The 14,883-nt window shown below is 40.6% G+C and overlaps 3 protein-coding genes across 3 annotated transcripts; all 3 read left to right on the forward strand.

Moving 5' to 3' along the window:
• Nucleotides 1–691: 691 nt before the first annotated feature.
• On the forward strand, nt 692–4,248 carry stc1l (stanniocalcin 1, like). The gene is made up of 5 exons (XM_037117342.1): nt 692–1,442; nt 2,508–2,650; nt 2,738–2,845; nt 2,937–3,040; nt 3,477–4,248. The coding sequence occupies exons 1-5, from the start codon at nt 1,241–1,243 to the stop codon at nt 3,769–3,771; spliced, it is 852 nt and encodes a 283-aa protein (XP_036973237.1). The 5' UTR covers nt 692–1,240; the 3' UTR covers nt 3,772–4,248.
• A 1,707-nt stretch (nt 4,249–5,955) lies between these two features.
• Nucleotides 5,956–10,504, forward strand: si:ch1073-398f15.1 (cardiomyopathy-associated protein 5). Its single transcript, XM_037118066.1, has 2 exons — nt 5,956–6,373; nt 7,330–10,504. Exons 1-2 carry the CDS (start codon nt 6,252–6,254, stop codon nt 9,554–9,556), a joined length of 2,349 nt encoding a protein of 782 aa, XP_036973961.1. The 5' UTR covers nt 5,956–6,251; the 3' UTR covers nt 9,557–10,504.
• Nucleotides 10,505–11,181: 677 nt separating this feature from the next.
• On the forward strand, nt 11,182–14,773 carry dtwd2 (DTW domain containing 2). The gene is made up of 6 exons (XM_037118067.1): nt 11,182–11,481; nt 11,761–11,851; nt 12,509–12,603; nt 12,699–12,897; nt 13,482–13,610; nt 13,727–14,773. The coding sequence occupies exons 1-6, from the start codon at nt 11,318–11,320 to the stop codon at nt 13,904–13,906; spliced, it is 858 nt and encodes a 285-aa protein (XP_036973962.1). The 5' UTR covers nt 11,182–11,317; the 3' UTR covers nt 13,907–14,773.
• The last annotated feature ends 110 nt before the right edge of the window (nt 14,774–14,883 follow it).

Below are 14,883 nucleotides of genomic sequence, written 5' to 3' on the forward strand. Positions count from 1 at the left end.
TGTGTTGTTTGTTTGGAAAAACCAATAAGAAGTATTAAATACATTATAATTTGATATTCCATCAGTACTAAGAGTAGACATTTGTTTTATAAGCATCTAAAAAAAAGATTTATAAATCTAATACACATTTTTATTCCATAATTTGGATTCTTTATCTCAGAATTCTGACTTTTAATGACTATTATTCGTGTAATTTGAGTTTTTATCTCATAGTTAGTCATTGTTATCATATTTAATGCACAGTGTACATTTTTATCTAATAATTTTGACATTTTCTTTCATAATTTGACTCGTAATTACAATGTATAATCTCAGAACTCTGACTTTTAAACTCCTAGTTATGAGTTTTAATCTGATAACTTGACGTTTTATCTCAAAATGACAATTTTCCATGGGTATATAAATTATTAAGGCTACATTTTGAGCAGATGTTTTCCTTTTTACCTGGCATCATTAGGCTTCCATATCGTCCTGCCACTCCTTCCTATAACTTCAAACATCTGGAGTATAACAGGAAAACACTGACAGGGAACATTTCACTGCACACTGAGTACTTTTACTTCTCATACTTAAGGTAAGTTGTGGTAATGATAGTTTGACGCGTAGTTCAGTTGTTAAACTGTGTTGTATCAGTACTTTGTTTCAGGATCTGACTGCTTCTGACTCATCCTGCTGTGTTCTGTGTTCACAGACACTCATCGGCTGTTTCTACTCGACTGATCGACTTCACAGGAAAAACAACAGACGTGACTGGAATCAGAAACTGAAGCATCCTGTTTCCTTCTCGTGCTGCTATTTTAAGAAAGTTCACCAACAAGAAAACTCAAGATGAACCAAATTATTATCACCTGTTGATAACAAAACATGCTGCAGCTGGAGAGAGAGTCATGTTTAAGATAACAATACAGTTTACTGTACGGACACTTTTTGTGACTCATTTGTGTTGTTTTTCAGTCTGATTCAGTTCCAAACTTTTATAACCAAGTTTTCTTCTCTTTATTTTTGGAAGATATTTCTCCTAGTTCGTGTTTTTAGCTTCATAAGAGACAGAATCTAAAATTATCCTCCTTCCTGCTCGGAAACTTCGTGTATCTTGCGGCATGAGTGGAAATATCCAATTAGCTGTGTGGGTTAATTACACTCATGAATAATCCATTAACGGTGCTCCCCCTGCGCGGGAGCGGCGCCCTCTGATTGGTCCGTCCCGGCCGGACACGATAGAAATACCAGGTGTGGAGGGATGTGGCAGACCAGGCAGGACCACCAGGGCGACCGAAGACCTGAACCAGAACCACCTCATCCGTCCTCCGCACCCCGAGAAGACACCATGCTGCCCGGCTCCGCTCTGCTGCTGCTCCTCGGCCTCAGCGCCGCCGCCTGCTTCGAGATGCTGCCGGAGGCAGCTGCTCCCCGCCGGGCACGATTCTCCGCCAACAGCCCGAGTGAGTCCCGGTTCTGTTCTGGATCGGTTGTATTGTTCAGAGTCTGGTTTACTGTTCTGAGTCTGGTTTACAGGAAAACTTCAGTTTTGTTTGTCACTGTTTCTTCTTGTGGTTTGGTGGAATGTAATTAAGTACATCTACTCAAGTACTGTACTTTATTTGAAGTAGGCTACTTCTTTTTTTGGTACTTTTTACTTCTACTCTACTAGGAAATGTTGCACTTTTTACCAGATTTTACTGCCAGATTTAGTTACTCGTTGATTTACACACAAAACTACCCAATAGTTGATACAAGTGGAGCTGAGTCAACTGGTAGATTTTGAGATTCTCTTCCTGCTATGGAGGACTGAAATTGCCAAAATAAAGAAATAATGCAATACATGAATGGCTCAATAAGTTCAGTGTAATGCTGATTAATGCACCAAAAATACAAATAAAAAATGTTTTTAATTTAATAATTTAGAATAATAATAATTAGTTAATTAGTTTAGTTTATTTTTTTGTAAATGCAACATTTAGCTTTGTATCAATTCACTTATTTATTTAGTCTCTCATATCTATCTATATATCTATTGATTTATTCAATTTGTCATTTGTTTATTTACATTTTTGTTTCTGATTTATTTTATTTATTTGCCCCTGCATTATCCCTGTGTTTTGACATACATTTTTATTTCTGTATTATCTTTTTGTATTCCTTCATGCATTTTTGCTTCAGAAGACAAATGATCTAACATTATTTAAAATAATGTATTAAGTAATAGTTTATAAAATGAGTAGTTGAACAACTTAAATGGATAATGGATTAACTGGTTAAAGTTTAAAAAAAAAAAGTTCTCCATATAGTTCTCCATGTTCAGCTTGTCAAATGTGAGCAGCTGCTGTTTTTCCTTCAAATTATTTTAATCATTTTGATCATTTTTAATGGTTTTGAGACTTTGACTGTTGCTTAATGAAGGTGTCACAATCAATCAATCAGTTAATGGAGAAATTAATCAGCAGATCAATCCCCAATGAAAACATGAATCAGCTGCAGTCCCATGCTAAATGTGTGTCTGTTTGCAGCTGATGTGGCCAGATGTTTGAACGAAGCTGTTGCCGTGGGCTGCGGGTTCTTCTCCTGTCTGGAAAACTCGACTTGCGACACTGACGGGATGCATGAAATCTGCGAACTCTTCCTCCACACTGCTGCCACATTCAACACGGAGGTGAGTCTGATAGTCTGTCTGTTTATCACTCCATACACCTGTCTGTCTGTCTGTCTCACCTGTGTGTTTGTGTGTGTTGCTCTCCAGGGTAAAACCTTCGTGAAGAAAAGTCTGCACTGCATCTCTCAGGGAATCTCATCGAAGGTTTTCCAGACTATCCGCCGCTGCAACATCTTCCAGAGGATGATCGCTGAGGTTTGTGAACTCCCGACTCTTGATTACACCACGACGCTCCTCTCTGATCGTCACTCACTTAGTTTGGGGTTTTTTTTTTGTCATGTTAAAGGTGCAGGAAGAGTGTTACACCAGCCTCGACATCTGCACTGTGGCTCGAACCAACCCTGATGCCATCGGAGAGGTGGTGCAGGTGCCAACTCACTTCCCCAACAGGTCAGGACACACACACCTGTCCCACACACCGCAGTCATAATAACATGGGAATATAAAGAGACTACAGCCCTGGCTGAAGCTCTGTGAGGCTGTACTTTGACTTACAGAGCTAATATTAGCATGCTAATAGTCAAATGCTACTAGGAGCATAAGAAGAGCCCCTGAGTGAGGCTGTAGCAGCACTGCAGTCCATCATGATGACTGTGACACATTGTATTTTTATTGCTTAACATTCCCTTTTAAGTTTAACTTCAAAATGATAAATAATAAAAAAGGCTTCAACCCAAAATGTAGCTTTATTTTTTCTTTTTCATCAAGTTCCTGCAAACATTTCACAATAAAAGCACAGTTAAGATGACATAAAATAAAGGAAATACACCAGCTTCACAACGCTTCACGGTGGACTCAGAGTTCCCTGTTCTGTCCTGTTGTCCAGGTATTACAGCACTCTGCTGCAGTCGCTGCAGGCTTGCGATGAGCAGACGGTGGCGGCGGTGAGGGCCGGCCTCGTGGCCCGGTTAGGCCCCGACATGGAGACCTTCCTCCAGCTGGTCCAGAACAAACCCTGCGCCACCGGCTCCACCTCCGGAACTTTCAACAACCCGTCCAGCTGGAGGAACATGCCCGTGTTCAACATCCAGCCGGGCTTCAGGGGCCGAGACCCCACCCACCTGTTCGCCAGGAAGAGATCCGTGGACGGCCTGGAGGGAGGGCCCAAAGCTGACAACTAGATAAAACACAAAAACACTGTATGCACACTGAAACCTGCAGCTTTCTCCTCAGATCGTTACACAATAATTACCTTTGATGCCAAGAGCTTTAGAAGGGGGTTCGGAATGATAAATATTATGTTATGATATTAATATTGTTGTTATTTAGGGTGATTTGCTTAGTTCACTTTCCCTGAGAAACCTGTGTTACAGACATTTAAAAAGAGGCCTACTATACAGTGATTATGATATTTATTTTCTTAAATAAGTTAATTTATGAGGCTGTTATATTTAATGTAGAGAGGAAAAGAGGCTGTGGAGGTCAGGCGACGCTCTCATGCTGGTCGTGGAGCTCGTCATGACCCCTGAGAGGGCCTGAGATTTACTTTATTAGACAAAGTTGTATTTTTAAATGAGACGCTGTTGTGATGTAAAAAACCTGTGATGGTGACAAAAGTCTGGACTTTGTGTTAGAAATAAATGAAGTTATATGATCGATTTTGGCTCGTGTGATTTTTTTCACTGATCAGAACCTGTTATCAATCTAAGATGATGCTGATGAAGTAGCGTAATATATGTAGCCTCACAAATATACATTAATAATAACATTCTATGAGGGAAATATAGTGATCTTATGAAGCACAGTAATATAGTAGTAATGTAGTAGTAATATAGGAGTGTTATGGTGTGACGAGTGTGTTAAAATCAGTATAAAAAAAATTTTTTTTAAAATTCTGTCCAACTACAAAAACCAAGAATTAAGTTTGTGTTCAACTTCATTTGTATAGTTTGTAGAAGAGCCACCAGGTGGCGGTAATGTATATGAAAATATACATCAACAGCTGATTTCTTTTTTAGCAGCACAGAACTAGTGTCTGACCGGCAATGGTGGAAAGCAACTAATAACCAATGATTCACTCAATTACTTAAGTAGTGGTGTACTTTACAACTTTATACTTCTACTCCTCTACATATCAGAGGGAAATATTGAACTTTGCACTCCACTGCATTTATCTGACAGCTTTAGTTACCAGTGATTAAAGGTAACTAACTATATTTACTCACGTACTGTACTCTGGTATAGGTCAATTGTGAGGTATTTGTCCGTTACTTGTGTATTTGCATCTTCTGCTACTTTATTTTTCCATTCCACTAAATTTTGGCATTTATTTATGGCATGTATTTGATAACCTTTGCTACTAGTTACATGTTGCATCAGAGCCAAAGCGGAACATTTTATTTGCGCTTAGAATAAAATAACTGATCCTGATAATCAGCAGATACATAGTATACTGTATTAAACGAGTAAATATATGTATGGGTGACTTTTAACATGATATACTTATTTTTCTAGATTTACTCAAGTAATGTAATCAAGACAAGTTCCAAGGTACTCCTACCTCAGTGTTTTACAATTCTGAGGGAAACATTGTTCTTTTTACTTTTACTACTTTGTTTTTGCTCAGAGTTTGGTTTGTCCTTCTTGTCGTGTCTATGATTTCCAGTTGTTCTCAATTTCACCACGTTTATCCTGATTAGTAGTTTGGTGCCTCTGGTGACTTGGAATATGTCGCACAAGCTATTTTGAGCCATTTTCTGTTTTTAGCTTTTTTTCCCCCCCTCTTCTTCAGTTTATCAGGAGAAGTTGACAGGACTGAAATATCTTAGTTATCTTTTAAAAGTGCATGTTTAATTCCAGTACATGTTTAGCCTTCATGTTCATTGTGCATGTTTATGATTTACAAAAGGTGACCAAACTAGTTGACATATGAGGACGACTTTTGCCCGGATACAACCTGTCGACTAGAAGAAACAACCCTCCCCAACTCCTTGTAGTATCTGAGAGATGGACATAAACAGGTGTTGACATTTTCACGGATGTGTGGGTCAAGTCAAGTCAAGAAAAGCAGATTTTTTAATACAACATGCATTTTTTTAAAAAGATAAGTTCAGCACATCACCCCATAAATGTCTTATTTTTTTTATTATGTGATTTGTTTTTTTCTCAGCACTCCCCTGTCAAATGTCAAAGCTCAATACAGGACCAGTTTGATCCCTGATCAGTTGTGTAAAAACCAGGCCGAACACTTTGAACTTTCTTCTCTGCCTCCTACAGACAGACTCCTGACACCGGATACAGGCGACCAGCACAACATTATATTTAGACCTGGCAAGAAAAAAAATAAGAGGAGGCAATAACTTCGTGTAGCTGCATTTTTTTTACAGCTCAAAGTCATTGCAGGCTGAAACGGTTCAACTCAGATTAACTTATTTACTGCATGTCAAGTGCAAGGGTTCACCCGGTGTGAACAGATGACAAAATAACCTCCCAACATGTTGCAAATGCTTCACATGAAACACTGGAAGAGCAGTTTTCTATTTCAAGATAACGCTGAGTATGAAAAGTGAACCCAAGCACGCTTTGCTTTAGGATGTGATCAACAGAGCAGCACTGAGTCCTGTTGAGAGGCTTAAGACAAATTCATCAAGATATAACGACAATGGATACTGTGACAGAAGGTTCGGCCGTGCCAGACGTGGACGCCGAGATGACGGCGTTGACACCTGAGGATACCAAACAAAACCTGGAGGCCAGCGATGAAGTGGAGCACCTTCGAAACAGGTACAGCTCAGTGTCAAGGCCAAAGTTTTCTGTGCAATGATGTTCAATTTGTAGACTTAATAAAAGTAGTGTGAAGTCCAGTATTTCATCTTCAACAAGCTGCTCAGACGTGACAGTTTTATGTTACAGTCATAAATTGGATTCATTCCCACACTAAACTGTCAATCAGTGGATAAAATTCCCTCTGAGTCACCAACTTTGTTTACCTCCATGCAGGTTGTGTTTCAGACAGGTGTTGATTCAACCTCATGATCATTTTGTACGATGTTGTTTTGGTGATATTGAATTCCTCTGCTTTATACTGAGAGCTGTTTCTGTTATTTTGTCCACCCCATGGGCACCTCTCTGTGTAATGCCACACAGTTCAACAGCTGCACAAATTACATCCGACAATCCTCTTAAGTAGTTTAAAGGACCAGGTCACCCAAAAAAGAAAATTCAGTCATTTTGTTCAGAAAGTGTTTTAATTACGGAGGATCGGAGCTGCCAAAATCAAAACTACTTAAAAATAAATCTATATTCGATCAAATTCAACAGATGTTGTATTATTATACTTAAATGAAATGTGACCAAAATTGATTTACATTTGCAATTTGAAGCAGAAAAGCATAAAGAAAAGTACAAAGAAATTCAGGAATAAGAGAAAAGACAAAATACAAATAACAACATGAATAACTAAATGTAACAATAAATAGGATTGATGAAAAAGGAAAAGTTATATGTAAAAGTCAATAAATAGTAAAAGGTACACAAACAGCGGCAAATTTCATGCCATTTATTTTTTTGGTGCATTTAATGGTATAAGGATATATTTTTGCTTCTCTCAGTTTTAATCCTCCAGATTATACAAGTATCAAAAAAGATTAAATAACAATGGCTTTAATTTGCCTCTGAGATCAGAAATCAAGACAAATTTGTGAATCTTTCATTTTGTTTCTCCTTCACTGCACCTATAGTTTACGCGAGGCCGTCCATGACGACAACGTGCGTCCTAAGATGCAGTGCCTGATGATGGACTCCTCCTTCTCCATGGTGACGATGCAAGGCGAGGACAGTGGGATTGCGTGGGAGACGACTCCTAGTCGATGCAACACCCCCTGGGCATCTGAGCCTGGAAACTCCACCATGGATCTCGGATCTCCGGTTGCAGTCCGGCCGGCAACACCTGGGTCTGCTCCAGCAGGAAAGATTATCTTCGTCATGGACGAGGAGCTGATTTCAAGACGGAAGAAAGTAACTAAAGAGAGAGTGAAGAGCAAAGCTGTCCTGGCTCTCAGTTCTGAGAACGTCTCAGGAAGGCCGGAGTTAGTCGGAGTCTCACAGCCAAACGTGAAAAGCGAGGAAGGAGACGAAGAAGCGAACGATAAAGAGCTGGAAGATAAAGAGCAGCTGCTGTTCAGCTTGGTGTCCGAGGGCTCTGAAATCCTCAACATTGTTGTTCCACCAAAACTGGCGACTGTTGACGAAGAGGAAAGCAAAGAAATGGCAGACAATCTTTCATATCTGGAGGACAGCCTTGTTCCTAAGGTGACTGAAGAGATGAATGACTATGAACTGGTCGTTTCAACAACAGGATCAGCTGCAGCAGGAAGTGACCAAGTCAAGCCTGCACCTTTACGTCTGATGGATCCACCAGGAGCTCCTGTGGCAAGACCTCCAGGTAGAGCAGCTCCTGGAAATGTGGACTACTTTGAGCCATTCACCCTGATTGATGCGCAAGCTCCAGGAAGTCCTGCTGTGATCGCGCAAGGACAGGTAGAAGAAGCAGCTGAGGTTACCACTGAGAGCCATGACATTGAGAAGCCTGTCCAAACTCAAGACAACACCACAACAAAAACGACAGCTGTGGATAATGACAAGTCAGACACAATCAGTTTAGAGGAAATCACCAGCGAGCTTCTTGATGAAGTCTTCTACGGTGGTACAGAAGACTACCTGAAAAGTCAAGAAGGCGGAGTAGCTGAAGGTGCACGTTCGAGGCTTCCTTCAAAACCGAGTGGTTCGACTTTGTTCGGAAGCCAAGAGGAAATCCTGACTCCGATCTTTCTCCCAGAAGGACCTCCCAAAATCATCGACCAAATTTTGCTGGAGGAGCCAAAAGCCATGGCGTTCCTTTACACGGACCTGTATGAGGAGGCAATCGGCTGTCGTAAAAAAGAGGAAGATACAGAGAGTCTGACCTCTGAGAAATCTTTCCACAGCAGGCATTCAGACCGAGAGGCCAGGGGTTATTTAGAGAAGTATGTCCTCATAGATGAGACTCCCGTGCTGGAAATGGAACCAAGTGAAAGTGGAAAATGCCAAAAAGAAGAAGGTCCTCGAGTGTTGACTCAAGATCTGTATGAATTTGGCATGGTGTCCAAGCCTGACAAAAGTGAGATCCCAAATTCAGAGGAGGAAGTCACAGACTTCTTCAGATCCAGCGCCAATTCTTCTCCATGTGAATTAGAGCCTTTTGTTCACTCACTTGAAGAGGACGAAATCCAACCAGAGACAAAAAGCAAAAGCACGAAAAACAAAACTGTTTCAATCAAGGTTGAAAACGTCGCTGAAATCCCAGTCGATCCCCTCGGCATCTCAAGCTTCGAGTTTCCCCCAGATGAACTTGACTGGGGAACTTCAGATGATCTTCCAACAGCTCAGGATGAGAAACACAGTCATGGAGATCAAGACTTGTGGAAACAAGATGTTGAGGTGCAAAAGCCAGTCGCCCCTCCAAGAAAAAAGGCGACTTCCTCCCTTAAGGCATGCCTGGACCTCACACCTCTGACTCCGGTTGATGTCGCTCGACAGGAAGAACAGGAGGCTGGTGGGAAGGAGCAGAGGGTGGAGGAGAAAGAGACGGCATCGCCGGCCGAGACCGCAGACGAGGGAGATGGAGACGGAGAGGAAACGCTTGCTCTGCCTGAGAGTGTGTTGGCTGCACAAACTGAAAGTGTAGAAGATAACAGCGAAATAACTGTCACAAACAGCGAACCAGAACCAGCTGAGGGGAAGGACACTAAAACAGTAGAAGAGGAGAAGACAAGTGAGACTGAGGTATCTCCAAAACAAACTGAACCAGAGGAGGCAGGTGTTAAGTCAGCAGATTTGGGTAAAACAGATCCAGAAAAACCAGAGGAGAGTTCAACTGTCCCAACGACTGAACCAGCTAAAGATAAAGGACACTGTATAATACTCTAAATGAGCGACGGTATTTTTAAGTTTGATATCAAGTGCCTTAAGATCACAGTAGAATTAAACAACAACCAACTGAGATAAATTCTTAAAAAGAGTGTGATGTATATCTCAGTCTAGTTTTTATAATTTGTTCCCATTTGTACCTGCCTGTACTCAGACTGCATGCATTAAGAAATCGCACTGATCAGATATCCAGAGGACATTTTCCTTTGTTTCTCCAGGTTAACCCTCAAAGACCGTTTTCCATATGCTTTCAAAACCCATGGAAGGCTGAGTCGTTCGGCTTTTCAGTGGTATCACGCGTGTCTTGTTTGGCCATCCAGGGGCTCCGTAGTGATTGTGGTAACACCATTGCGTGCTCTTTGACACTGACCCAAAGAAACCTACGTAGTTTCTTCACCTGCGCCGACAGGAGATGGTTGCAGCTTCTGAAGCATCCAAGAATGTCTTTTTAAATTTTTTAAATAAATTCTGGTAAATTCATCCAGTATCAGATGAAACACATGTAAAACTGTGACTTTAAATGAGCCAGACTGAAAGCTAAAGCCCCCAAAAATGTGTTGTTTGTCTTTGAGGGTTAACCGAGTCTCTTTGGTGTAGACGGGTGGCTGTTGTGCATGAACCATATCCTGTTTGAAAGGTGAGGTTTGGGTCACCAGTGTGAATAAAAAAGGGTGAGAGTGCATGTGTCTGTTTGTGCAACGTTTGGGTGGATCTTCAGCTATAAATAAGCCTCTCTGGCTGTTAACCTGATACTTCGACTCTCAACCAGAAGTCTGTGTACCATATTCTCTCTTGTAAACAGCCAAAAAAAGTGTGTATAATATATGCAAACATGTGCATGTGTTACTTATATGTTTTCTAAAACCGCCATCGCTAAAGCATTTTAAATGTGTGAATCTGCTCCTAAAGTATCCACATCAAATATCAGCAGAGAACAACGATTTATGACCATGTTTATTTATTTATTTTTTGCCAATGAAAATGAGCTGTTTTTTTAGGCCAGACAGTGCAGTATTTATCCTAAACTAGAGCCTTCGCGATATATTGGTTGACCTATATGCGCCGATGAGAAAACTTATTTTAGAGATTATAAAAGTGGAAAAAGATGTTTGGAGTCATTTTGTCAATCTAAAATTCTCAGTGAAGTTCATTTTAAGAGAAGTTTATGGCGACACATAGCGTTAAAAATCGGCATTTTTCTTTTTTTCCTTAACCTTTTAAACGACTTTTGTCCTCCATGTCGACAGGTGGCAGCAGTGAGTTGAGCTCACCATGAACGATTACACGAAGAAGTCGCAGTGTCATAGAAGAACAGCAGATAGAGCAGTTATGCCAATTCACAAAGCCAATAAATACTCGTTTCCGCCATTGTCCCTCAGCTAAATTAAGCATTATGAGGTGACCAATCGTTGCTATTAAGATACGAACAAAACTTGTCAGCAACAGAACAGAGGTTAGCAAAATTATGTTAGTCTAACTGACAGTTAGCTTGAATTGCTAACATATCTCAGTGCAGCTGCGTTACGTTTGCAAGCACTGGTTAGCTGACGGTGATTGGAGTTATACGATATAAAGAGAAAGTAATAATAAATCATTCGAGCCTTGTAAGTAAAATGCATTTATTTATAATAATTAGCTAACGACCTTCGGCTTATAATACCGGCTGTCTGCCATTCTAGCCAGTCTATATCTATGCCTAAGCTCCCCTAGCCGGCGCTCTGTTTGACTTCTACTATAAGTTAGCTTTTTGCTAACCCCGCAATGGACAATGTCCACAGTCTCTACTCGCCAGTTACTCCTGAAGAAAACGGAACAGAAACCTGTGACAGCTCCTCGGCGGAAGATGGATTAGTGGACGCTTTCGGCGACCTGGCAGCCCTCCCGGTGGAGGTTGGCGAGAGAAGACCGACGTGTTTACGGTGCCGGTGAGCTGAATTAAAGTGAAGCTAATGCTGCTAGCTAGCCAAGTTAGACTGTCTGGACCAGGCAGGAAAGAAAACCCCCCTCGACTCTCCCCAATGTCCTCCCCCTTCTCCCCATCCTCCTCCTCCTCCTCAAATAACTGGCATGTTTTAATGAGGCAACAGATTTATGTCGTTTAAAAAGAAAAAGGCTCAAGACCAACTGAAATAGAGAGATGGGGCTAGGCTGGGGGAGTGAGTGGGCAATCACAGCTTCACGTCTTCAACTTTCCTCCCATGTAGTCGCCCTCAGAAGGTGTGTCTCTGTCCTTTTCTTCCATCACAACCCCTGGAGGTCTCATCATGTCTGTACGTGGTGCAGCACCCCGCAGAGGTGAGTGTATTATCGATAAACCTCAAACAAGACAGGTGCCCCCCAAAAATGTCAATTTAAACAGTTCTGGTTGTTCTAATACTTCTTCATGTTCATTAAGAGATTACTTCCTAATTACCAAATTTAGAACAACCAGTGATGAAATAAACCTAAGTATGATTTACAAATTGGAGCTACTTTACTTTCTCTGCTACTTTATACATCCTCCTCCTTTTACTACATTTATTTGATTAGTTTAGTTTCTAGTTACTTTGCCGTTTCAGATTATTCAGTGTTTATAGACTATTGTTTGGGATGTATTAACAATCGTGTATTGTTGTGGACGGCACTTTGTGTGATTAACAGATAGATAACTGTGGATTTGTCCCCAATGAATCATAAATGATAAATGAGAGCAGCTCAAAGATGACATCAAGTAATTTTAGTTTAATATAAGAATACTACATCAGTAAAAGCCACAACAGGAAAGTGTTCCTCTGCCCATAATAGTCTCAGAAGTCTTTGCTTGTAACATTTATTTTTGTGAATTGTTTTGTGGTTGGTGATGTATGGCATTTTTTAAAACTTACTGCTTAAAAACATGCCAGGTAATTACAGTGAAGACTTTATGAAGGACTCCTGGTAAAATCAACTGTTTAACCTCTGCTGTTCTTTCAGGAGAGCCGAGTACTTCGCACAGTTCCTCTACTTGCTGCTTGTTTGCCACAAGGAAAATGCAACGTCATAGTTGGAAGGAGGTTCAATGAGGAAAAGTAAGCTCTATATCTTGTTAACACAATGATTTCAAAATGTTGTGAGGGAATTCTCCAACGTATATTATTTTTGTCTCCATATTTCCTCCTCTCAGGCACCCAGAGCTGGCTGCGGTGTGTCGGGACAGCAGAACGCTGATCCTGTATCCAGGCCCTAAATCCCAGAACTTGGAGGAGTTGGTGCAATACCAGGAAGTAGGGACTGTGAAACATAATGTGATCATCATAGACGGCACCTGGAGCCAGGCGAAAAACATGTTCCTCAAAAACAGCCTGTTCCACCTGCCGAAACAGGTTTGTGTAACTGTGTTGTCACGTGTCAAGAGGTTGAGGTTAGATGTGAAGAGAACAGGAAATGAAAAGAGATTTTTTTTTTTTTTTTAATCACTGCTATCCAGTGAGTCACTGAGGCCATTTACATATATCGAGCCAAGATTCTATATGTTAAAATTGTCATTCCTGAATACAAAAATCGTGCTGGAACCGAGAAGAGTGCCCTGTCCACCGGAGACACTATAAATTCCTCGATTACACCCACTGGTGGCAAAGCTGCCTCCCCCACATGAAGTGACTAATTAAAAGCAAAAATAAAAGGAAATATCTCTGAAACGTGGGCAAGTGAACACTGTGGACAACTACGGTACTTATTTAACTCCAGCTGGCTGATTTATCATAACAATTTCTTGCTTCCAGTGAAATTGTTTAAATTAACAAGTACGCGAGTTGTGCTTGTCTGTATCAGATACATAGAGTCATTCAAAAGAGTAAAGCTAGATTACATGTATGCCTCCTTTACTCTGAATCCTTCATACATGTGAATGCAATATAAACATCAATGCCACACCTACATTACTGACCACCTGTGCTCTGGTTAACAGGTGCAGCTGAATAGGACTCTGTCCAGTCAGTATGTGATCCGCACCCAACCTTCCAACATCTGTCTGTCCACGCTGGAATGTGCTGCTGTCGCCCTGTCCATCCTTGAGCGGAATGATGACATCCAAGAGGTAACATGATGAGTCAGTCAAAAGACCCTACATTGTTCTTTAGCACCGAAAAGAACAAATCCCTGTAGGTTCATTACTTTGAGTTACCTAGTCATCACTCCTCCTTCGCCCTTCAGGTTCTGCTGAGGCCCCTGAAAGCCCTGTGCTCCTTCCAGCTGCAGCATGGCGCTCAGATCCATCACAGCAAGGAGCATCTGCTGAAAAACGGCATGTACGACAAACCAATGCCCAAGAACAAACGCAAGATAAAGAGGATGGAGAAACTGGTCAGTGACCACAACATCTCCCCAAGATGAGGGAGGGACAGAGCAGAGACACTGGGCGCGACTCCTCTCTGTCCTCATAGCTGGCTACACTGCACAGGATTGTATCATCAGAGCAGCATGTAGCAGCGTCAGGGTGCCGCCATGGAAACCTCTGCACTTACGGGAGTTTTGTCTTCTGTTTTTTAGATAATCTAATTTATAATTTAAAATGATGTTAAGTTAAATCAGGTTTTTGTTTACATTGTTCCTCCCTAGACTTTATAAACACTACAGTGGTTCTGTTGTGATTGGCTCTGTGGCTCCAGCTGATCACATCTGGAAGGGCTGATTCCACTGATGTCTTTTTTTATTGAGCAAAAATGTTCTTTCAGATATGTTACAAACTAAAAATACCTCTAAAACACATGATATACCATGAAACTACCAGACACACACAATCAAGCAGGAAAACAGTGAAGCTGCAATTTTGAGTTGTATTGTGCTGTTTGTAATACACAGAAAGGTACAATTTAGCTTTTGTGTTTTTAAATACAATAAATGTGGCTGCAGGCCTACAAGATTTTTTTTTTAGATATTACACACAGAAACTAAGTTAAATCCGTCTGCATAAGATCGTCTATGCCATAAATAACATCTCATTAAATTTTACATGGACAATAAATCTTGATTTTCTCATTTTATTGTTGGGTCACTATGTATCTGATTTGCCACTTCAGATGCTGAGAACTAAATCAAATTATTCATATCTTTAAAAAATGTGATTATGTTATAACTCATTGAATTATAAACTGGGCAGGTAATTGGTTTTAAACGCTGACAGTGTTGTGTTGCAGTGTTTTTGCAGGTCATAATTATAAAAGACAGTTGATTGGACTATTAAACATGGCTGGAAATACAGTGTTAGGCTTATGATTTATTAATTTTATGTATTTATTTTTACATGTTTTGTCTTCAATATAATTCTTAATCAGAAAGCAGTAAATATGAGGGTTTTATAAATTACGAAA

The sequence above is a fragment of the Acanthopagrus latus genome, chromosome 12 (assembly GCF_904848185.1).
Source record: "Acanthopagrus latus isolate v.2019 chromosome 12, fAcaLat1.1, whole genome shotgun sequence".
Taxonomy (NCBI): Eukaryota; Metazoa; Chordata; class Actinopteri; order Spariformes; family Sparidae; genus Acanthopagrus; species Acanthopagrus latus.